A 23,376-nucleotide genomic window follows, 5' to 3' on the forward strand; every position below is an offset into this window, starting at 1 on the left:
TTAAGAAACTGTGTTCTCGGTGGGTACCCAGACTCCTCACAGAGGACCACAAAGGGAAGAGATTTGCCACTTCATTGGACTTTTTGATTCGTTACGAGGAAGAAGGGGATGACATGTTGAGTCAAATTGTCACTGGAGATGAATTATGGGCATCCCATATCACTCCCGAAAGCAAGGGACAATCGATTGAATGGCGACACACAACCTCACCCGTCAAGGTCAAAGCCAAACAGACGCTGTCAAAGCGCAAGATTATGGCAACTGTGTTCTGGGACCGGCGCGGTGTTTTGCTAGTGGACTTTATGCCACGAGGAACGACAATCAACTCAGATGCCTACTGTGCAACTCTAAAGAAGGTCCGCAGAGCAATTCAAAACAAAAGGCGCGGCATGCTGACAAAAGGAGTTTTGCTCCTGCACGGTAACGCTAGGCCTCACACCTCTCAAAAGACTCGGAATTTGATTGATTCTTTTAGCTGGGAAGTTTTGGACCATGCACCATACAGCCCCGACCTTGCTCCTAGCGATTTTCACCTTTTCTGGTACCTGAAACACCATCTTGGCGGGCAGCGCTTCAATGACGACGATGAAGTGAAAGCGGCCGTGAACTCTTGGCTGTCGGATCAGGCGGCCCAATTCTTTGAAGAGGGAATTAAAAACTTAGTTGTACGATATGACAAGTGCTTAAATAAACAAGGCAACTATGTAGAAAAATAGTTAAGTGTAGAATCAGAAAATAAAAGTTTTTTTACAAAAGTATTTGTATCTTTTTTAAAAAATAAAAACGGCCCTTACTTAAAAAACAACTCTCGTACATTTCCTTAAGAGACTATCTATAAATTTATGTCTGGCAGCTGCTTTTCCTACTGTCTGCTTTACGTGATCGGTCATTTCCATTTAAGATCGTTATAGAGACTAACTCCTAGATACCTTACGATAAATATTGTCTCAAGCAATTTTTCATCAGTACTATAGTTGTACAGAAGTGGATTTCTTTTCCTATACATACTCGACAAACATTAATTACTCATTATGCGCAGTTTGACCAATGGATTCTCCATACACTCATTAAGTCATAAACTACCAATTTTTTAAAAACTTGTTAGCCATTGTGTTTTGCATATGTTTGTTCCAGACCTGCTTCTCTATTTTATTTTTCTGTGTGTGTAGGATAACTTCCTGTACAGTGCAGATAGCAATGTGGGCTGACATGCTTTAAAGTACATACACTAACAAGCCAAAACACTGTGATCACTGTCCACCGTGACGCTGGATGCTGCTTAGTGGCGCTGCAGGCACTAGATGCAGTTACAAAAGCATGTGAGCGGAACAGACACGGACGGGGGATCACACTAGCGAAGATATGAGCTGCACGTGTAGTAATACATTGAGATAATAAGCGACTTTGACAAACTGAGGATTATTATTATGCAAAGATTGTGAACAAGTATCTCGAAAACGGCGAATCTGGTCGAATGTTCACGTGCTACTGTCATTAGGATCTACCGAAGGAGGTAGGAGGACATTGAAACTAACACTAGGATGATAGGGCTTTTGTTAAGACATGAGAGAATGACTACCATGGAACTAGAGGGAGGTGTAGAGGGAAAAACCTGTAGAGGAGGACAGAGATTGGAATACATCCAGCAAATAATTGAGGACGTAGATTGCTAGTGCTACTTAGAGATGAAGAGATTAGCACAGGAGAGGAATTTGTGGTGGGCCGCATCAAACCAGTCAGAAGATTGCTGACAGAAAAAAATGTGCTAAATAGTAGGACATCCACGAATCTTCGCAGAACGTTGTGTTCGAAGACTTGACTGCTCTATAAAGCAGGTTATATTGTGGTCTGTGGAATCTTTGCCGAAAGAGCACAATGTTGGTGCACGCACAAGTGTTTCGGATTTCCACCGGCATCCCATTATGGTTGATGTCTTCTTTGACGGCGACATCATCTTTCAGCACCATAATTGTCCTAATTTTGGAGCCAGAACCGAGGAGGATTACAGTGAACTGACGTTGATGTCTCGGCAACCAAATTCTCCCGGTGTAAGTTCTATGGGGTCCATCTGGGTGGATATCGGAAGCCTCGTAGACAGCTAATGCCACGCAACGCCACAACACTATCAACAAATTGTCATATCCCTGATACGCAGAATCAGTGACGTCTTTCATTCCAAAGACGGACAAAGAAGCTATTAAGCAGATGGCCATAACGTTTTGGCTTTTCATTCAGTAAGGATCCACAAGCACAGGTACAACACCATTACTGGAGTGATTTATTTCTCCTCCTAAAGGTGTATTTAGCTGAGTCCTCATCACTCTTCTCTTCACCCCCCCCCTCTCTCTCTCTGTGTCTGTCAGTCTGTCTGTCTGTCTGTCTCTCTCTCTCTCTCTCTCTCTCTGTGTGTGTGTGTGTGTGTGTGTGTGTGTGTGTGTGTGTGTGCGCGCCTCTATTTTTGTTCCTCACCCAGAAAATTTGAGCTCTAACTTCTATTTGCCTCCCCAAAAGCCAAATACCAGGCATAATTACAGGTCGGGGCTTAATCAGTATAAACACATTTGTAACTACACATTAAATGTATTCGCAGTTGCGAATATGGACAAAAATCAGCGTAGAATGGAATTACGACGATGAAATTCTGTGCTGGATCGGACTCGAACCCGGGTTTCCCACTTACCGCGAACGCCTCAGCATTTGGCTGTTCGTTTACGACCCGCGGTCACATCCAGACTTCCACATGTCGCCAACTACGCGTCTAAAACCTACACTCGTACACCAATTATGTATAATCCCGTACAAGTGAGACATTCTGCATCGTAATTCAGATCAACAAAGACACTGTAATATCGCACATTTGTTACTACCTCCATTATTTTGAGACAAACTATTTATTCAGATATACTTCTAAGTTCTGCTATTTTTAATTTCTGATGTTCACTGCGGTTTACACATGAAAACCAACAGTTATGTTGTAGAGATAAATCCAGCAAGCAATCAGATTTTGATGTTTCTGTTTACGTAATCTGGACTGAACATTATTTAAGAAAGCCATGAATATGTTTCTGAATTAAGTACTACATGAATTTTAAAATGGAGTTTCATTGTATGATAGTGCTTGCACTTGAAATCCTTTGCAGCCGCTGAAGGCCAAAGTCGACGATGCAGAGACTGATTTTGGGGAGTACCTGGGGCCCATTGAACCTCCGTACCCATCGCCAAAGTTTAAACGAAATTTCACTGTACTTCTTACTCAGGTACGTTCCATTCACGTTGTTCATCACGCTCCTTTTATCAGTTAGTTCATAATTATTATACTGGTAAGCAATTATTGGCCTTGCAATGAATAGATGTTAAACTTAAAAAAAGTAACTTTGCATTGAAGCTGCAAGAGCCACAGAATATCATCTTCAGGTCGACTTGGCATAAATGAATTTTTTACTTTAAGTTGTGTCGGCTACAGCATATGCATTCCAATAGACCAGTCAGTGGCTAACGCCACTGAACTGTGCTACAGTTCTTGCTATTTTTATCTTTTTGGCAGGGACACGAAATATGGAATGACTGGGGAGACCCGTTTCGGCTCTATCCACAGTTACCTTTTGACACTGTCCTTCCGTCTGATGCTAAATTCTTCGGTAAGGTGAAAATTATAACTGAATAAAAATATGGTAATGAGCTTCTTCACTGTTCTTGTAAGACAAAATTATGTCATTTTGTTTGATTTGTCGTTGATGCTGAGCATCATTTGCTTAACTCTGAAGGAAATTTTTTCTGTTCACCAAATGAGCCACATAACTAAGAGGATTATCCTAAACAAACATTTACCACATAACATGTATTCCTAAGAAACTTTAGGTGTCTTTTGCTATACAATGAAATCCTGCTATGTATAATTGAGTTACAGGTTATACGTGAACTGTAACATAAGGCTTCCCTTTAGTTTCTGCAGTCTGTAAGTTGATAACATAGGTTGCAGCGGTAGAACGCATTTTATATGCCGTGCAATATAGGGATGTTTATTTCAATTCCCATAATGTCGAATTCTAATATTACGTATACACAATCATACATTCACCATCAGATCACGCTGATACTTCTAGTTAATAAATAACTTATTAGTTTAGGTGTTTCAGTTTGAGGACGTGCTTAAAGAAGCACGAACTATACTGAACTCACAACAAAAAATATATATAAAGTGTAACACAGATATTCATAATTATGATAAGATACTGTGAAAAAATATTCATGTTGTGCAACTGTCGTATGTGAAGTGTTTAGTAATCTCTGAATATCTTATGTAATTCCTTTCATAATAGTAACTTTTTTTATTGGTCGGCTTTTGAACTTGGATCCTCCACGTCAAAGCTTCAGCGTGTGTGTGTTCTCTTTGCAATATTTATATGTTATGATACTTTTGAGCCGCGCGGAGTGGCCGCGCGGATTCAGGCGCCATGTCACGGACTGCGGCCCCCCCACCGGAGGTTCGAGTCCTCCCTCGGGCTGGGTGTGTGTGTGTTGTTCTTAGAGTAAGTTATTGTAAGTTAGTTTACGTAATGTGTAAGTCTACGGGCCGATGACCTCAGCGTTTTGTCCCTTAGGAATTCACACGTATTTGATACTTTTGTAAAGGCGAACTAGTGGGCACTAACCCCGATTTCTTTAACTACGTCAGTAAAGATAAGTGCTCTGAACAAATCATTGAAAGACGCTGAGGACAGGGAACGATTGCTCGAACAGAAACTGTTCTCGAAGTCTGACGAACTTGAACAATATCGCAGACTCAATAATCTTAGACTGTTTGGAAGACAGTCGACTTAGTGATGAATCTAGACAGCGAGATGCAAGGCCTATAGCTGTAGGTGACACTGAACGACATTGGAAGATGTCATGAATGAGACCCGGGGTGCCATGTTCTACAAGACCAATGATAGTGAAATTGGCGTCGCACAAGAAAAGATCCGAAATGTTCAGCGCCAAGAAGAATATCGCGAATTAACGTCTGACGATATGAGTGGGTCTCACCTGAGAGAGATTAAACATTTTGAACAACGCAATTTCGAGATTTGGTCTACAAAAATGGTTCAAATGACTCTGAGCACTATGGGACTTAACATCTGAGGTCATCAGTCCCCTGGAACTTAGAACTACTTAAACCTACCTAACCTAAGGACATCGCACACATCCATGCCCGAGGCAGGATTCTAACCTGCGACCATAGCAGTCGCGCGACTCCGGACTGAAGCGCCTAGAAGCGCTCGGCCACCGCGGCCGGTATTTGGTCTACAAAACGTATGGACAAATGATGGCATGATTATGGTGAGGACCGAAAAATGGAAAGAGATCAGATATCCATGCAAATGAACTCGAAATTCTGTGCTTTAGGAGATGAGAACAGTGAACCCTTGCTGTCACAAGTTTGTATGTTCACAGTTATTGCACAGTACAGTTAACCATGACGTATCTAAAACATTAATTGTTTTGTTTTGTTTCATTACTTATTTCTGTTTCTTATTTACTTTGTCAATAATTGTATGAATTTAGTTGGTTCAAAAAATGGTTCATGTGGCTCTGTGCACTATGAGACTTAACATCTGAGGTCATCGTTCCCCTAGAACTTTTTTTTAAATTCTTTATTTCCATAACAATAATAATTATACAAAATGACCCACCACCTTAATGATTAGTTGGCCTTATATTTCTAGTGTTATAGTAGCAGCTTCTACATTCTACTTTACTATAGACAGTACTATATTTATTACTAGGCAGACTACTTCTAATTTTACTAGTGTTAGTATAATTTCTAGTATCTACGAAAGGTTAGTATTAACTGCCTGCAGCGTTACAGTTGTGCCAGTGTTAATAATATAAACCTACTTGGATGCCTCGCTCATAGAGCTAATCCCTGTGAGCATGCCCCTGGCACAGGGCCGGTAAGAAGTTACTATTTATCGCTGCCGGTTCCTAACTTACTATCCTATTCTATTTAACTAAATCTACTACCTATTCTACGTCACAGTTGGTGCGTTGTCTCAGTTCGTGATGAGGATCACCCCAGTCCCCCTAGCCCTGCACGTGACGGATTCCAACTGTGAAGTCGACCTATCCACGAACAGGCGGTACGGGATTGGGGCAGTGGTCACAATCGGTGATTTCTTTTTATCTAGTCACGAAGGTCTCTCAGAAAAGTTGTTAATAATTTTTGTGATACCTCGTTGGCTAGCGTGTTCAGTCTCTGAAAGGCCTCCTCTTGTCTTAGAAGGTCATAAGTGTGTGTACTTGGTAGTTGTCGTCTTAATGTGTCGGCTACATCATCGAAAAGGGGGCACTCGTAAACCACATGGTCAGGAGTACCCTCCGGTGCGCCACAGTCGCACGCGGGCGTCGCCCTTTTCCCAAACCGACATAGATAAGTCGGATAGGGGCCATGACCTGTGAGAAAGTGGAACAATCTCCGAGTTGGCTCGAAGTATTTCATTTTCATTCTTTCCTTAACATCTGGTAGGACCTGAAAGGTTCTTCTACCAGCTTCACCTGACTCCCATATCTCCTGCCATAGATCTTCACCCCTTCCCAGTATCTCCCCTTTTTCCCTAACTGGTGCCCCCATAATTTCCTCTACTTTTGTGATATTATCTTTCTTGGCCCAGTACCATGAAGCCTGTTCCCTTGTCTTTATATCCAGGGGACAGAGCCCCATTATGATTAACAGGGCTCCTCCCGGAGATGTTCTGTATGCTCCCACGGACCTTAGTAACATGTTCCTTTGCACTCTTCTCACCTTCACGGCGGGCACCACCCTCGTGAGCCTGTGAGCCCAGACTCTCGAGCCCTAACCCACTATTGACGTCAGTATACTATTATGATAAACCTTAATTAGACGAGGCGGAAGGTGAAATCTCTTATTTCCGATAGAAATCAGGTTATTTAGTAGTTGTAGTGCTTTCTGGGTCACGGTTTCTATGTGCTTTGCGAAGTTCCACCTTTCATCGATGATGATTCCCAAGAAGCGCGTTTCTCGTCTCCGAAGAACCGGCGTACTGTCAATTCTCACTGTCGGATTTCTCATTAGCTGCCCTTTGAGTAATAGATAAGTCGATTTGGTTGGTGAGATAGTCATCTTGGTGTTGCGGCACCATAGTTGTAGTTTGTCTATTGCTCTCTCTATTTTCGGTTCTATGTCCTCGCGACTTCGGCCGCCGACCAGCCGGAGGAGGTCATCAGCGTAGACTATCACCTCTAGCACCTCTTCGCTCTGTTGCAGGCTGTCCAGAAGAGGCTCCATGTGGATGTCTCAGAAAAGGGGACCCAACACGGAGCCCTGGGGGCAACCCTTGGTGATAGTTTTCCCGACTTTCCCGCTAGGGGATAATAGCCATACCTCCCGATCCTCACAATAGCTCCTCAGCCATCCAGCAGACAAATGGGCCTGTAGGATTTGGCCTCAGCAGGGTCCTTCTCAGGGCCTTTCTTAATGATTACCACGTTTGCGGTTTTCCATATATTTGGAAATCTGCCCTGCCTGAGGCATTCGTTGAAGAGATGAGTGAGCGGCTTAACTAGCTTTGGGGCTAAGAATTGCACCACCTCCGCCACAATGCCGTCTGGCCCGGGGGATTTTCCTTTCTTTAGAGACTTGATGAGAGCAGCAACCTCCTCCTCAGAAAAGGGGAGGACCGCTTCGTCATTTACATACCTAACAAGGTCTTCATTCCGTAATGCCGGGCGCGGTGGTCTAGCGGTTCTGGTGCTGCAGTCCGGAACCGCGGGACTGCTACGGTCGCAGGTTCGAATCCTGCCTCGGGCATGGGTGTGTGTGATGTCCTTAGGTTAGTTAGGTTTAAGTAGTTCTAAGTTCTAGGGGACTTATGACCTAAGATGTTGAGTCCCATAGTGCTCAGAGCCATTTTTGAACCATTCCGTAATTGACACTGCTCTTTAGCGTCGTCATTTCTGTCATCGTCAGGCAACAGGGACCGGAGGAGGACCTCGGCAGTTTCCTGCCAGGATTCCGTCATCCCGTCCCCGTGCCTGATCGTTGATATCATTGTTGGGGAGCGGATCTTCTCCCTCACCAATCTATATGGCACACCCCAAGGATCGAAGGCCAGCTGGTTGGTTACAAAAGTTTCCCAACTTTTTATTCTGGTCTTCTGTAGCTCTTTTTTGGAAGTTATCTTTTGCCTCCCGGTATAACTGCAGCCATCTTTGCTTTTCCCACCAGACGACACTGCGCTGGTAGTGCTTTCTCAGTCTTCTGACAGACTGACGCAGTTCTTGTAGCTCGGCTGACCATGGTGACGGTGTGGCCGCCATGGCCTTCCTCCTGGTTGGTACGGCCGCCTTAATCGTCAATGTTATTGCGCGTACCAGCCCCTCGGCTCTGTCATCCATCTTAAAGTCCTGTCGTGCGTCCCCTTCCGGTAATGGAGGAATGTCGCACACTCTGGCTAGGCGTTCCCAATCTGTTTTTTTAAAGTTTCTTTGCATCTCCCACCCCATGGCCCAGTGGCACTCTCTGTCTCCTACAATAAAGGTAATTAAATTGTGATCACTAGTGGTGGCGTTGTCTACCACTCTCCACTCTTGGAGCATATTTACTGCGTTTGGCGTGACCAACGTCACATCAATGTTTGTACCCTGACCCCCTCCGGCCACGTAGGTGGTGGGATTGCCTGGTCTGTTTTCGACCACTAGTTGAAGAGCCATAATCATTTCTTCTGCTTTAGCACCATTTTCATCCCTTGTGCCACTGTACCATAGGGGGGATTTGGCGTTTATGTCAACAGTTATGATGATTTTGCATCCCCGCAACGCCGTGGCGACACTCACTAGATGGTCTATGTGCTGTTCGATTCTGTCTCCGTACTGGAAGTACATGTTAATGATAATTACAATTCCAGCAGGAGATTGTATCTCCACGACGTTGCAGTGACTATTGGAGTACTGTGACAGAGGCGTTGCGCGCAGTGCGGTGCTTGTTACCAGGATGGCCGCTCTGGGGGTATCCCCACTGCTGACGGTTTGCCATGTTGCGGCAGTGAACGCGACTTTTCCAGCCAGAGAGTACGGCTTCTGTAAACAGAGTATGTCCAGTCTCTTTTCCACGACTTCCTTACGGAGCTCCTGCATTACTAGTCGACTGTTATGAGTATCGAGTTATCCTATTTTTATTTTGGTCGTCATGGAAAGTAAGTGTGTATGAGGTCATGTGGCCAGGTTTTGTTCCAGTCATATGTTAGTCGTCCGTTCGCCATCACTGATTGATGGTAGATTTCATCTAGGTCAAATTTTTCTCCTCGTCTTTCAAATACCTTTTTGAGTAGGTCGCGCAGTGCCCCGAAATCAGTGGGGAGGTTCACTGACTTTAATTGTATTCTGTCCAGAGCCTCCATCACCGAGAAGGTAATCCTCCGTCCGTTCTCATGTCCTACTCGGACCACATGTCGTAAGACAGTGGTCAGGGTAGTCGCCTGCTCCAGCCTAGCCAGTTGCATGGTGTACTCGAGATTCGGGTACACCCTCACCGTATCTACGGGTGGCAACCTGACCACCGGGCTGTCTTTTGTGACGGAGCTGACGGTGGATGTTGTTATCTTGTTTTCTTGAAGCGGTTTTGCAGCTTTATCTGTCGCTACCACAGGATGCTCTTGCCGTTCTGGATCTTTAGTCGGCAGCGTGTCCCGGCATTGGGAGGAGGGTGCTCTGACCACTAAGGGGAGCTCAGTTTGAATGCCAATGTCCCTAGTGGGGGACTCTGTTTGTATTGATTTGTCGACTGTTGGTACGTCAGCGCTGGTAAGCGACTTCAGGAATTCCCTAAATTTGCTTGCTCTCATAGCATCCCTCCTCCTTTTGCTCGGGGATTTATGGTTTGGCATCCTGCTTGGTATGCCGTTTTCAACCATAATCAATTCGTGATATTAATCTTTGTTCGACCATCCTGTAGGTAGGGCAGTTCCGTCCTGTGGCTCCACAAGACTTTTTGCCACGACTCTTGCAGGGGATGCAGACGCCGTGGCCTTACAGTCTTTTCGGGTGTGACCACTATCACAGCATTTGGGGCAGGCCGATCCCCTGGTGCAGTGCCTCAGAATGTGGTCCAAGTCGTCGCAATTGTGACAACGAGGTACGACAATGTAGTCTTTAGTGTTTATTGCGTGGAATCACACGTATAGTCTGCCCATTGCTGTTATTTGCCTCCACATTGTTGCGGAGACCTCGGCGACGTGATGTACGACATCACGGTCCCGAGGACCCGTCGTAAATCTCAATTTGAAGCTATTTTTGAAATCATTTTCGTTCATGCTCTCAAAATTTTGCTTCCTAATTGCCTCACATAGTTCCTCGTTTGTCATTACTGTAGGAACATCGTACAGTATGACTAAGGGGTTCCTCTTTTTTGGCGGTTCACACTTTACAACTGCGTTTAATTTCGGGTTCTCAAGCAGTTTGTTTTTGTCCTCCTCAGACGCAACTTCTACAATCACCGAGTTTCGGCTTGGTTTAACTCGCTTAATCTTTATTTTGTCTTTCACAGGGTCAATTGTTGTGGTTAAAAGTTCCTGGATTCTTTTGACGCTTGTATCTTGTCCAGGCAAGGTCCTGAGAAAGACCGCCGTCTCTTGTTTCTTAGTCACCCTGTCTATGGTCTCTTTCGTGTTGTTTTGTTTGTTGGGGGTTTGTGCAGCCACAGCCGCCCAAGTCTTGCTCGGTTGTTGTTGTTGTTGTAGTCTCAATCGGGTATTCTCTTTCTCTAACTCCTCTACACGTCCTTCTAGTTTTGCGTGAGCAATTGCCCATGCAGCCAATTCATTTTTTATTTACGAGATTGCTGCCTGGCTTATTTTCCCATTTTTTATGCTTTGCTCCAGGAGCAGCGTAATTTTAGCGTGCCTCTTCATCACTGAGTAATCCTCCTCTGCCTGTCCCACCTCGTCCTGTGGAGAGGGATCAGGCGCAAGAGAAACTCTCGAAATCGCACTCGTTTCACTCGTTTCTGGTGTCGCCATTTTGTACGAGTGATAAAAAGGAGGTGGTAGCCCGTCTCTTACCCCAGACCGGCTCCTCTGGCATGGGATGGGGGGGGGGGGACTTCTGCAGCTCGCCCACCGACCTCGCCCCTAGGTCAAGGGCACTTCCGAACTGCCGGGTTCAGCGCACCGTCGCCAGTGCAATGGTCCTCCTCGGTGACCGTCATCGACGATTTCACGCGACGCTCCTCGGCAACTGCACCTCGCACTCCGGAGAGGCGGATGCACCTCTCACCCTTCCCCTAGAACTTAGAACTAGTTAAACCTAACTAATCTAGGGACATCACACACATCCATGCCCGAGGCAGGATTCGAACCTACGACCGTAGCGGTCTCGTGGTTCCAGACTGAAGCGCCTAGAATCGCTCGGTCACACCGGCCGGCATATAAATTTAGTCTCCCTTCATTATTTTTTTTAGCAGCTTATCATCACACGGTTGTTGTCACTTATCATTAGTGCCATTAATAGCACACTCTGATGTTATTCCGCTTTCTTTCAGTACTGTTGCGCGTAGACTATTTCAGCTCTGTTTACCGAGTTTCTTTTCCTGCCACAACTCTGCTGTTAAACGGCCGCTGGAGCCCCACCTGTCTTGGCCACATACCTGCCTCCCCCGTGGAGACACATGCAGCTTTCACTCCATGGAACAAGGTACCCACTCCCCCCCACACTACCACCACACTGGCGCGTTTCCTTGTGCCTTTTCCTGCCGTCAGCGGTGACCCAGAGCAGCAGGTGACCAGCAACGTCGTCCTCGGACGTTGTGCTTCTGAACAAACCAAGCTCCATGTTGCACTCGCAAATGTCAACTCTCTGCCAGCATCTCGACGAGCTCCGTCATATATTTGAAGACATAGACTTCCGTGAAATACTGCTGTCAGGGACCTGGCTCAGACCAAGTGGTCAACAATTTCAGTAAATCTGGATGACCACATCTTTCTTAGACACAACAGATTTAATGGACAAGGAGAAGGAGTAGGGGTCTGCATATGCTCTCATTTATCACCTACTGTGCAACTCACGTCCAACAGTAATGAAGGTAAATAGGTGTAATATATTTCCATACAGATCAAATTCCTTAAGAGAAAGTACTTGACGTACCTCCTACGGTAGGCGGATTTACCTGCTTCGACACTGCTCTTTCGTGTCTTGAACAGAAATCTGAGCGTATAATAATAGCTGGTAACACTAACATAAATTTCTGTACAATAGTCCTTCCAGTGTAAAACTGAAGCGGATGTTTTCTTCTTCAAATATGTGGCTACCTCAGCTTGCTCTACCCATCATATGAACTGTAGTCTCACTATCATACCTACAGGGAGTAGGAAACACCTGTACTTACTTGGGAATGGTTTATTAATAAGGGGTTGGACCCCCATTTGACCGTACTACAGCCATGATTCTTCTTGGAATACTGGCAAACAATGATTCTATGGTCTCCAGTGGGATGTTTCGCCACTCTGCGATCAGAACCTGTTCTAACCACTGTAGTGCCGAGGGTGGAGGAAATTGCTCCGGAGTTTGCGATCTAATACCGCCCATAAAGGTTCGATAATATTCATGTCCGGGGACTGTGCTGGCCAGGGAAGACGGTGCAGTTCAGTTGCATACTCCACACTACTATTCTACTGTCCTGGCTTTGTGAATGGAAGCGTTATCATCCTGAAATATGGCATCATTGTTGGGAAAAACATTTGAATCATGGGGTGCACCTGATCACCTAAAATGTTCATATAATCGATGGCTGTTACACGGCTGCCCACACCATGACAGTTCCACCTCCATGCTTAACCGTTGAAATCGAGCAATCGGGATTGTAGACTTCTTTTGGTGTTCTCAACGTAAGCCTGACCCGATGTAGGAAATAACAAAAACGTTGACTCATAAGACCATATGATCTGTTTCCACTGATCAGTCGTCCACGATTTATGCTCCTGACATGTTTTACGCTTCTTTGCGTTGGCTGTCGTCATTAATGATTTCGGTATAGCAGCTTGTCCATGAATATTCACTTGATGGATTTCTTGGCGGACAGTGTCGATAGATACGGGGCTCGAAGATGGCTATTGAGCTCTACAGTCACTTCAATCGCCGTAGTTTTGTGTTGTTTTGACACAATTCCTGTTAGCGTACGAAGACATCTGTCAATTAGTTTTGATTTGCACCCACTATTACATTTACGCGATGATGTCTTTCCATGTTTTGTGTAGGCTGCCATGACTATTGGAACAGTTGCTCCTGAAACATTCAATAAATTGGCTGTTTTGTTTACTGATGCTCCAGGTAATGCGGCACCCACAATCTGCCCTCTTTGGAACTCTTTTAGATCTTCCACTGCACCTCGACCTCGACCTCTGAAAGCAAATACAAAGTGTGCACTACTCGTAAACAACCTGCACTGACACCTAGTCCGTACTGAACACACGCAGTCCAGCGCGACACGTGCGTTACCTGTGTTGTTGACCCTCAAACCCAACCATCCCATTGCTACCACTGTTCACATCATTTTGCTTATCTCCTGCATATTTGCAACGAAATCCCCAATTAGAGTAATTCGTGTCTCTCAAATATCTGCACCTGACGTGTCTGCCCATAACATAATTTTCATGATGTACTCGCTAGAATGACCCAGAAAGAAACCACAGCTGACTACATATCGAGACTTCAAACACATTAATGAATCTGAACTATCAACTGCGGCGCAAGGAATGGTTTGAGGGCCGTCTTCCATTCCTTTCTCGGACATAAACGAAAAAAATTCATTGATTTTATAACAAACTTACTCAGCTATATAATAAATATACTCCCCTATATACTGGAAAAGTACGAACGAAACCTGCACTGTAGCTAACTGAAGAACTAAGACAGCTCATGATTCTTAGAGACGCTGTACATTGAGCATATAAATTGCGCCCTATGCCCGAAAATCATATTGCTGACAAGCAGAAGAGGAACATAGTCAGTCAGACTGTGAGGGATGCTAAACTCAGTCGTCCCCATCCATCAACCAACAACAGAAATACACCAGATGTCGTATGGAAAAAGTTTCATCGTCTTGGTGTAGGCAAACTAAAAGCTGTAGCTGATTCCGTAGCCCCAGCTGAAGAACTGAACGGATACTTCATTTCACCTACAAACATAATTCAATTGCAAACGAATTAGACACTTCATAGGGTAAACGACTGTAGCCACGAATATTTCTATCTAAACCTTGATAGTTGCAACACTGTCGAAAAATCAGCAATGCATATCGAATCAGCATCTACCGAAAACGATGGAAACACAGACCAAATGCTTCTTATTGGCCCACTGCTACCCATTATAATAGATATCTTCAACGACGCCTTAACCACAAGTGTTTTCCTTGAGGCCTGCAAACAGGAACTAGTTAAGCAACTATCTCAAAAGGACGTCGCCAAAGCACCCTCTATTTACCGATCTATTTGCAGCCTTTCTGCCCTGTCCAAGGCCTTAGAATATATAGTCCACGACTAGCTAACAAACCACCTAACTACAAACAACCTACTACACGAAAACGAATCAGGTTTCCGAAAACGTCACAGCACAAGATCAGCCTTAAACACTACAGGAGATGACGTGAAGTTTTCCATAAATGCACAAGAGGTGACTTTCATGTGTTCCTTAAATTACAGCGACGACTGTTAACTTCGACACTTTACTTGCCAAACTTAGCAGCCTCAATTTCTCGCGAAGTGCAGTGCAATGGTTTCGCTCATACATGACGTCTTTCCAGCGATGCTTCGTGTATGGCATCATGATGTCACAATTGTGAGGGGGGAGGGGGGCAGGTAGTATCAGGCGTCCCCCAGTGTTCGACATTAGGTCCTATTCTCTTTTCATTGTATGTCAATGACGTGTCATGACTTTTGTCCTATTGCAAATACCACATGTACGCTGATGACTTCCCGTTGTATGTAAGTGCAAAACCAATAAACCTGAACACAGCTACCTAGACTCTCAGTACCGATCTGTGCGCACTATCGAAATGGGATCATCATCTAGGTTTAAATCTCAACCCATCCAATACCCACAAGCGGTACTGGTTTGTCATTCTAGCCCTGTTATCCCCAAACATCGGGAATCCCTACCATTTTTAAATCTAAATGGTATGTACATCAACTTCTCTCCCTCAACATAGAGTCTAGCAATAATAATAGACAAAAATTTAAATTTGGCTACGTAGCTGAAACAAGCAAGAAGGCATCAGCATCTATTCATTTCCTACAAAATTACAAAACGCATTTCCCTCTTTACATGGAAAGAAACTTGTACAAACACTTACACTTCCAGTTATTATTACAGAGGTTTTGTCTTGCAAGGACTTTCCCAGGAAATCTCACACTAGTTGAAACTGGTTATGAATGCTTGTGTTCGTTATATGTGATGTTCTCTTTGATCCAATTTCACCATAATAGGCACAGCTATCCTGACTGCTTGCGAACAAGCGCAGACATTTCCGTATCCTATGTCTTCCCTACTGCCTTATCAATGTATACTGTCCCTCATACACCTTCTTGTCCTTAAATCTCTTGTCTGAAGAACATATCAGAAACATCTGTCCCATCAGAGCACAATCTTTTCTGTTCCACTCCTTCGTTCAGCACTTTTTCGAAGTCCTTCTCAGTAGGAGGAACTCAAATCTGGAGTAGCCTCCCACATTGTAATAGAGAACTGAATAACATCTCCAGCTTCAGAAGACAGTTAATGACATAGCTAACAAATCAACAATAATAGTTACCATTGTCCCTGTACGCACTCGTTACTCTGTAAATTCTTCCTCCTAAACAGATATTGCTCTTTTCCTAGTATTCGTAGTCTGAGCAGTCTGCTTAAATTTTTCTTTTCCCAGAACTCGCTATATCAGAAAACATTTAATTTGTACACCCACAATTTGTTTTTGTATCTGCCACTATCGTTGTTATTATTACCCTTAATAGTATCCCTAAGTTAATATAATTATCGTTATTAATGACAACAGCAGCAGTACTTAAAGTACTACCAGTGTTAACTTCATTGGTTCATAACAATCAGTATTAATTACTCATATTGCCAATACAGACATTCAAATCATTTTAATACCATTTGTCATATTAAAGTTGTTATTTTTTAGGTAACTACGATGTATGAAAGGCGCTGTATGTGTGAAACCTTTGTCCAATGTAATTGAAGGCCTGATGGCTCTAATCAGTTCGGTTAAGTGAATAAATAAATAAATCTAATAAATATTCCAGAGAAAAATTCAGTCATTCCCGTATCGAAGTTCTACCACGCATGTGCACTTTGCATTTCAGTCTTTTCTGTAAATGTCTGAAACAAAAGCTTGATATTGCGAAGGTGGTACTCTTAAGTTACACATGTAACGAAGATATCATGAAGGTATACGACATAGTTTGGAATATCAGACAGGAACTGATCCATAAAATGCTGGAATATGCCTGAAGTTGAAGAAATTTCGAATTTTAGCCGATTACGGTTACATGTGAGTCTTTTCTGCCAGCTGACGTATTGAGCACTACATACGTCTGTAATGCTGCGCTCAAGGGAAATTGAAAGTCTGCAAGACTGATTACATTGACTGTGGAGCCGTGGACTAATTCTGTAAAGAAATTATCTGGCGTTCCTAGAGGATGCAATTGCGTTTCAACCTTGTGTTTATCGCCACTATGAGTTCGTCACCATGTTTTAAGATGCCACTAAGTTTGCAAACTATTACCAGTGGAGTGGCCCATTCACTGTGGAGAATATACGTTAACAGCTCTTCATCAGTGAAATTATGAGAAGGTGCAAGGCCCTTCGGACTGCTTGGCATGCGCTCTTTCATGAACTGTAACTTCTCAAAAACGTGGACAAAGTCTATCGCTCTTCCCATATACGACTTCCAAAATGACCACGATGGGAAAATTCGAGAAATTGGAGTTAGTACAGAGGCTCCCTGATGATCATTCTTCCCAGGCATCGTTTGTGAAACGGGAGGCGGAAATCAGTTAGTGGTACTAGAAGTACCCTCTGCCAGACACCGTCAGGTGGCTTGCGGAGTATTGTCTCAAATGTGGATGTAGGTATCCTAAAACATTTTTGACTTTTGGGTCAGCTGCAACGAGATAATTTACGGGAGTAGTGACTTGGAAATGAGGGAGTAGAACAGAAAACTATACTAGAAAGGGGAGGCTACGACGTCCAGAGGCCGAACGATTTGTTTCGGCTGCCTGAAAAGCGGGCGATCCCAAACGTAGGTAAACAGATTGGTTTAGCAGGTACACAGTAGCAACAGTGTCCACAAGTAATCTCACAGGGCAGTTGCCAATGCACTCCTCTGAGTACATTTGCTGGACTGCGTTCTGAGACGTCTGCAGCTTTGTAGAGCTGTCACTCACATGGTACATGTCCGTACTTTGGGACGTATCTGCATGTGAAGTGCTAAAAAGTACTGTGTGGGTCGGCGGCCCAGTCTGCACTAGACTGATTGGTGTCCTTCTCCTACAGTCAAAATTCTAGCGAGGCTGCGATGATATAGTTACTCGTTGAAACAGAAAGTTGCAATAAAGGGGTAATTTAAGTTTCACCGAATACAATAACGGCTCTAGTTTTTGTATTGCATGATATACTTCAGGGTTTCCTGATAACATCATAGCATTTGGTCTTTCCAAGTCGAAAATTTGAACAGCAGGAAAATATATCTGAAATCGCTGATGGTGAGTGTCCTAGTCTTCGGACTGTTCACTCATCATAATTTTCTCATCTGACTTGTGGCAGGTCTAGACTTTATAACTCACCATACTTTCTGTCTTCTGCTTTCCCTTTCATTCTTGCCGTCTGCTAACGTCGTCCAGCTGCTAGTATCCTCTTCTGTCCTTCCGTCTCATACTCTAAATAAAAACTTTAATTGCCTCTAGTGGAAGGCAGTCTCGTCTCAGATAATCAACCATCCATTGCAGCTTCCAATTTCTCAACATTCTCCGATCTTCTCACCTCTCCTCAGTTCCTCTCCAGAACAGACTTAATCAGTCTACATTATCTTCTCCATTCTGTACCCTATCCACATTTATCACCACCTCTCCTCTCGTCCTGCTTTCTCAATGTTCTCCTTTCTGCTCCTTACAAGGCCACAATCCGTATCAGGCAATTCAGTAACCGCTTTCTAAAGTCTATGTTCAAATCACCTGCTAAGAGTCTGTCCTGTTTTTGAAATGCCTCTGTCGCTATCTCCATCTTTCACCAGCTCGATTCTGACTCTGATGTCCTGTTCATTCTGCAGGTTGCCTCGAATCCAACCTCCGAAAACCGTAAATGCTCTCACCTGTTCCATGGTGTCGGTCCATAACTAACACTTCGCTCTTCTTTTCTCAGCCTGTAACCATGCCTTTCGTTTTCTTGTTATTTATTTTCATACCATATACCACACAGGTTGGATCAAAGTCATTTAACGTTTGTTAGAGTCTTTTATGTTCAGACTCACCAGAAAAATAAAAGAATATTTAAAGTTGTCAAAAGATGCATGACATCCTTTGGCTACACCCGGAGTATATAAAATACCTTGTAGTTGTGGACAGGTTTGTATAGGTACCACAAAGAGAAATGTTAACACCCATCTTGTTGCACATAATAGGAATTGCCGCCTGGGTCAAACTGGTAAATCGGCCATAGCTGAACATTTTTACCAGGAAGCTAATCATGAAATAAAATTCACCGAGACGAGCGTTATATCTAAAACCTCGCATTATTATGCACGAATGTATACAGAGGCTATCGAGATTGATAAACACCGCAATAATTTTAACAGGGAAGAGGAAGCTGTTAAACTGGATAACATTTGGATGTCAGCGTTACACGGAAGCCTGCCGATCGATTACTTTTAATCGAGAATGTTGGCATTACCAGACTCAGTGTCAAAGCCGACGCCACGTGATGGATAGTGGCGCCCTCTGCACTGCCTATGTAATCAGCGCTTCCTCGAATTCTCTTTGCACTTGTCCGCTTTACCTCGGAGGATGTCTCCCGCAGTCGGAGACGAAACGTCAGGGGAGAGTTTTATACATCGACCATGGCCTATCACCCCGAAGTTTTTAAGTGAAGGCCTATCACCCAGGAAGTTTTAAGTCAAGAGAACGAAGTATATTATCTTAGCGTTTTTGAAGCCATGTTTAGCGTTATCAGAAGCGGAATGGAAGACGAGAAGATCGAAATGATAATGGCACTGGCTGTTGGAAAAGAACAGGATACGAATAGAGAACTCTCTCGACAAGGGGGGGGGAGTGTGTTCTGGGGGAGGGGACTGACGAGAATGAGTTGCACAGAGTGTAGGGGAGATGGGTGCTGTGTACAGAAAGTGGACCATTAGCTCTCTTTTGAAGTTTCCAACGAATATAATTTCTTTGATATTTTGAGAAAGATTTTTCCACGATCTGGTTTGCAATGCACCTCCACGTTTTATGCTACTGTTGAATTCGAAAGATATGCTAATTTAATAATTACCTTAATTAGTGTCCTTCAGCCGATTTGTATAAATATGACAGTATATTCCCTAAGTCTGTCGGACTACCTTGGTGGGACGCAGAGTCAATTCATGAACAACACACTGCTGTCAGATTAAACTAACTGGGAAAAGTCACTACAGAACTGACCGACAGCAGTGTGCAGCAGATCTTTAACAGTATTTTAAGATCTTACGAGTTTTGCAATAATACACACAACTTACTGTGAACCATCCTTACAAAAATTATCGCTTCTACCCGTGTTGGGATACGTTCAGTCATGAAACTGGTAGTCGTTTTACTCATAGTAACAAGTGCACGTAATAAAAGCGAATACCTAGTTATAGTTTCATTTGTCAAACCGCAGGTGATTAAACATTTCAGTCTTTTCATACTCCCGCCACAATAGTTCTGTAAATAGTGACAAGTGTCGTCTGCTGCCAACGTGAAAGTCCGAACTACAGACTTCAAGTTTCACCCGAAAACCTGCCTCCACCATCCTTATCCCATCGCCGTAGAACTTGAGTTGAAGCCATGACAGCAGGAAAAAGTGGCACGAGTGGGATTTCGTTTAACGAGGATCTCATTTTGAGGGAAATGACCCACACTCTGCGACCATTGGACTACTCTCTGAGACCAAGATGAAATTAGACATGCAGGTTCTAGTACTGCGACTGCAACAAACTGCCGCAGACTCGAAATCAACAAGTGTAAAGTCTAGTAAATCCAGTGTATATCGCACTGCCTGCAGTAATAACATTTACATTAACAGTCTCTGTTCATTGTATTAATCAACTGTAATGAATGATTGTGAAATAACAGTGATGCAGCACTATACGTCACGAAATGTTCTTCATGTCTGAATTAACTGGACTTCCGCTGAAATTCCATGCACTGAACCACTCACTTCGCAACAAAGACAGTTCACTAATCCCGTATTTTTTTTATCTACCATCATGATCGTTTTTCTATATAGTTTTTTAATTATTTTTATTATTATTGAAGCTTTCACCAACAGCATTGATAAGACACAGAGCAATGTCTGGTTGCATTAATTAGCCCTAAATACGTTGACAATGTTCTACACCAGATAAAGGTCATCACTGAGAATAATATGCATTTTTCTACCAAACACTTTTTGCACAAATTTAATTTAACTGTAACCATACAGAATCTTATCACATTTACTACAAAACTGTGGTAACAAATTGTGGTTAAGTCCTTCTAATGTCAACCAGAAAGACTGTGCGCTTACGTCTCCCATGTGGTGTGTTATACTTATGGCGCCTGGCTGGCTTGCCTACTTCGTTGAAACACAGCCTCCGTCTCTCGATTTGACAGCGACCACCGTCGCTAATGGCCATGCCACACAAATATATAGCCTGCGTTCAGAGCCACGTTGTAGCTGTTTTGCAGGTTAACTGGACACAACGTGCAGCATGTAATATGATGCATTATGCTTTCACCAAAACATAATTACAAATAATGTAGAGTGAGAGTCACACTTCACGTTTGAGATAAACCCACATAAACAGTCTCGGATGTTCCAGAAATGTGACTTTACAGTCGTCATCTGGAAACATTTCTATTTCGAAAAGACTTCATGTCCATTCTTCGTGAGTTCTACTTGACGAAAGCTTAGCGCCAAACATCACCTCATCGAAATAATTTACAGCCGTTCTTCTTGTCTGTTCTACCAACATTAGCCCAAATGAATACGTAGCACAAATACATAATCTCGCTACTGTCCAAAACATCTCTGTCTCAGTTCACAAACATTTCAAACACATTTTCAGATTATCCACGTCATTACATTAAACGTAGCAACTTTATAAGTGCATAAATACATTGGGTAAAATTTTAATAAATTCCCATTCTTTACATTTTACAAGACTCTGTTACAGTGTCATCTGGTATTACGTAAGTCGTTCTTGCACCTGTCGTTACTTGGCTATAAACAAAAATGGCGGTTATGTGGTTTGGCCACTAGATAGTGCCCCTTCTTCATTCGTAAGACGCCTTGGTTTCCTGTGCAGTATATAGAAGGTACAGTAGTATACTTTAGGCATTTTAGGGTAAGCCTCTCCGCGATACATTACAGGTGTCTGATACAGAAAATGATTTAGGGAACAAGGCAGTGTTATGCGATGGCACAGAGAGAATTTTAATATGTTGGGAAAGGTTTTCTAGGTTGTGCTATTCAGATAGTAATGTAAGAGTTGAAGACAAATAAGAGGGAGTGCAGTGATTGAAGAGACGACAGAGCGAACATAGAGTGCGATAATCCCGCGCTTATTGTTATGTAGTCATGATAGTTGTTTGAAGACATGTGATATGGCAGAAAAAAGCATACGTCATAAATGTATCATACACAAGTTTTTATCGAAAGTTCCAGGCTGTGTGAGCTTTCGCACGGAAGTCCTTGGAGAATGGTATCACCATAATCAAGCTCTCGGAGTATCAGTATTTCAACGAGCTCCTTTTTAAGCTCGGAGGGCTTCTTTTCTTCATTTTCTGTAGTGAATGAAGCGACGCCGAAACCTTCTTAGAGACAGCAGCTGTGTATTCACTCCAGTTCAAGTTATGATCCAGATTTGTCTTCAAATTTTTGCAGAAGATTGAAAGCTTATTTCTGTGTCGTTTAGGATTAATGGCGGAAGAAATTCTCTTAAATGAGAGTCAATAAGTCTTCTACGAACGCCTAAGATTGCATATACTGTGCACCTCATCTGGTACAACTGACAAATCAGCACTTATATGCTGGATGGTTGTACTCAGGTTTGTTGGACACACATTTAGATACAACTGAATGTCGTCAGCATATAAGAGATACTTGCAATGGGAGAGAGAAGTTGGTACATCACAGACACATAATGAACAGAGTTATGGCCATAAAACTGATCCTTGTGGGATCCCTGATACTACGTCCCTCCATTGTGACCGGTTGGTTCCAGTCATTACATACTGCTGGCAAGGTGTAATTACATGAAGAAAAAATGTTGCTTGTGATTTTAGCAAGTAGAATGTCGAAGTTGACAATGTCGAGAGATATGCTGAGATCCAAAAAGCACGTAGTAGTTGCCTGCTGTCTGTCCATAGCCTGTCGCTTTTATAAGATCAGTCGTCGTGCTGTAATTTTGGCGAAAACCAGACTGATATTCATTTAGAAGTTTATTTGACGTTGAATAATTAGTAAGCTGTTCGAGCTCTACGTATTAGAAAACATGGATAAGAATGAAAATGGGTCTGTAGACGGAAGGCTGCTTGGCACATTCCTTCTTGGTTAATGATTTCATGAGTTCCTACCTCCAGGCTGTTGGGAATATGCTGAAGGGTAGTATGTGGTTAAAAATATCTGTCATTTTCAACGGTAGGCGACCAAGCAGAAACCTGATCATTTCCGTTGTTATAAAATCGTGCCCAGCAGCAGTTGAATGAATTCGCGGAATTGACTCCATGACCACGTTAACGCTTGCTGGCTGCAGAAAAAATCTTCTGTTTGTACCACCCACTGATACTTTAAGGGAATCGGGGATTTGCGCCCGTCGGCGTTGGTAAAGTAGAGATATCGGCTTGGCGTTATAGCTTTACCACCTGTAATAACATGAAATTTCATTTGTATTCTGTATCTGATATTCTGGAGGAAGTTATTATGGAAACCTTATCTTTGTCGTAGCTTTATAAGAAACCTGGTGCCTGATACTCTTCTGTTTAATTTCATTTACTTTAGTAAAAGCCAGGAATGATAATAATAGGCTACTGTTAACTTTCATTTACATTTGAAACTGCAAGATACCAACCGCCTACAGTCAGTTATTAAACAGTTCATTTTACTAACCGCGAAAAGAAA

At 43.2% G+C, this 23,376-nt stretch overlaps 1 protein-coding gene across 1 annotated transcript in view; it reads left to right on the plus strand.

Moving 5' to 3' along the window:
* The window catches only part of LOC126159238 (exostosin-3-like), a 300,080-nt gene that overhangs the window by 170,956 nt on the left and 105,748 nt on the right, over positions 1-23,376 (plus strand). Inside the window, exons 4-5 of the mRNA XM_049916501.1 lie at positions 3,141-3,257; positions 3,545-3,638. Coding sequence (XP_049772458.1) covers positions 3,141-3,257; positions 3,545-3,638 — 211 coding nt within the window. The remainder of the gene's footprint in view (positions 1-3,140; positions 3,258-3,544; positions 3,639-23,376) is intronic.

Source organism: Schistocerca cancellata, chromosome 2 (assembly GCF_023864275.1).
Source record: "Schistocerca cancellata isolate TAMUIC-IGC-003103 chromosome 2, iqSchCanc2.1, whole genome shotgun sequence".
Classification (NCBI taxonomy): Eukaryota; Metazoa; Arthropoda; class Insecta; order Orthoptera; family Acrididae; genus Schistocerca; species Schistocerca cancellata.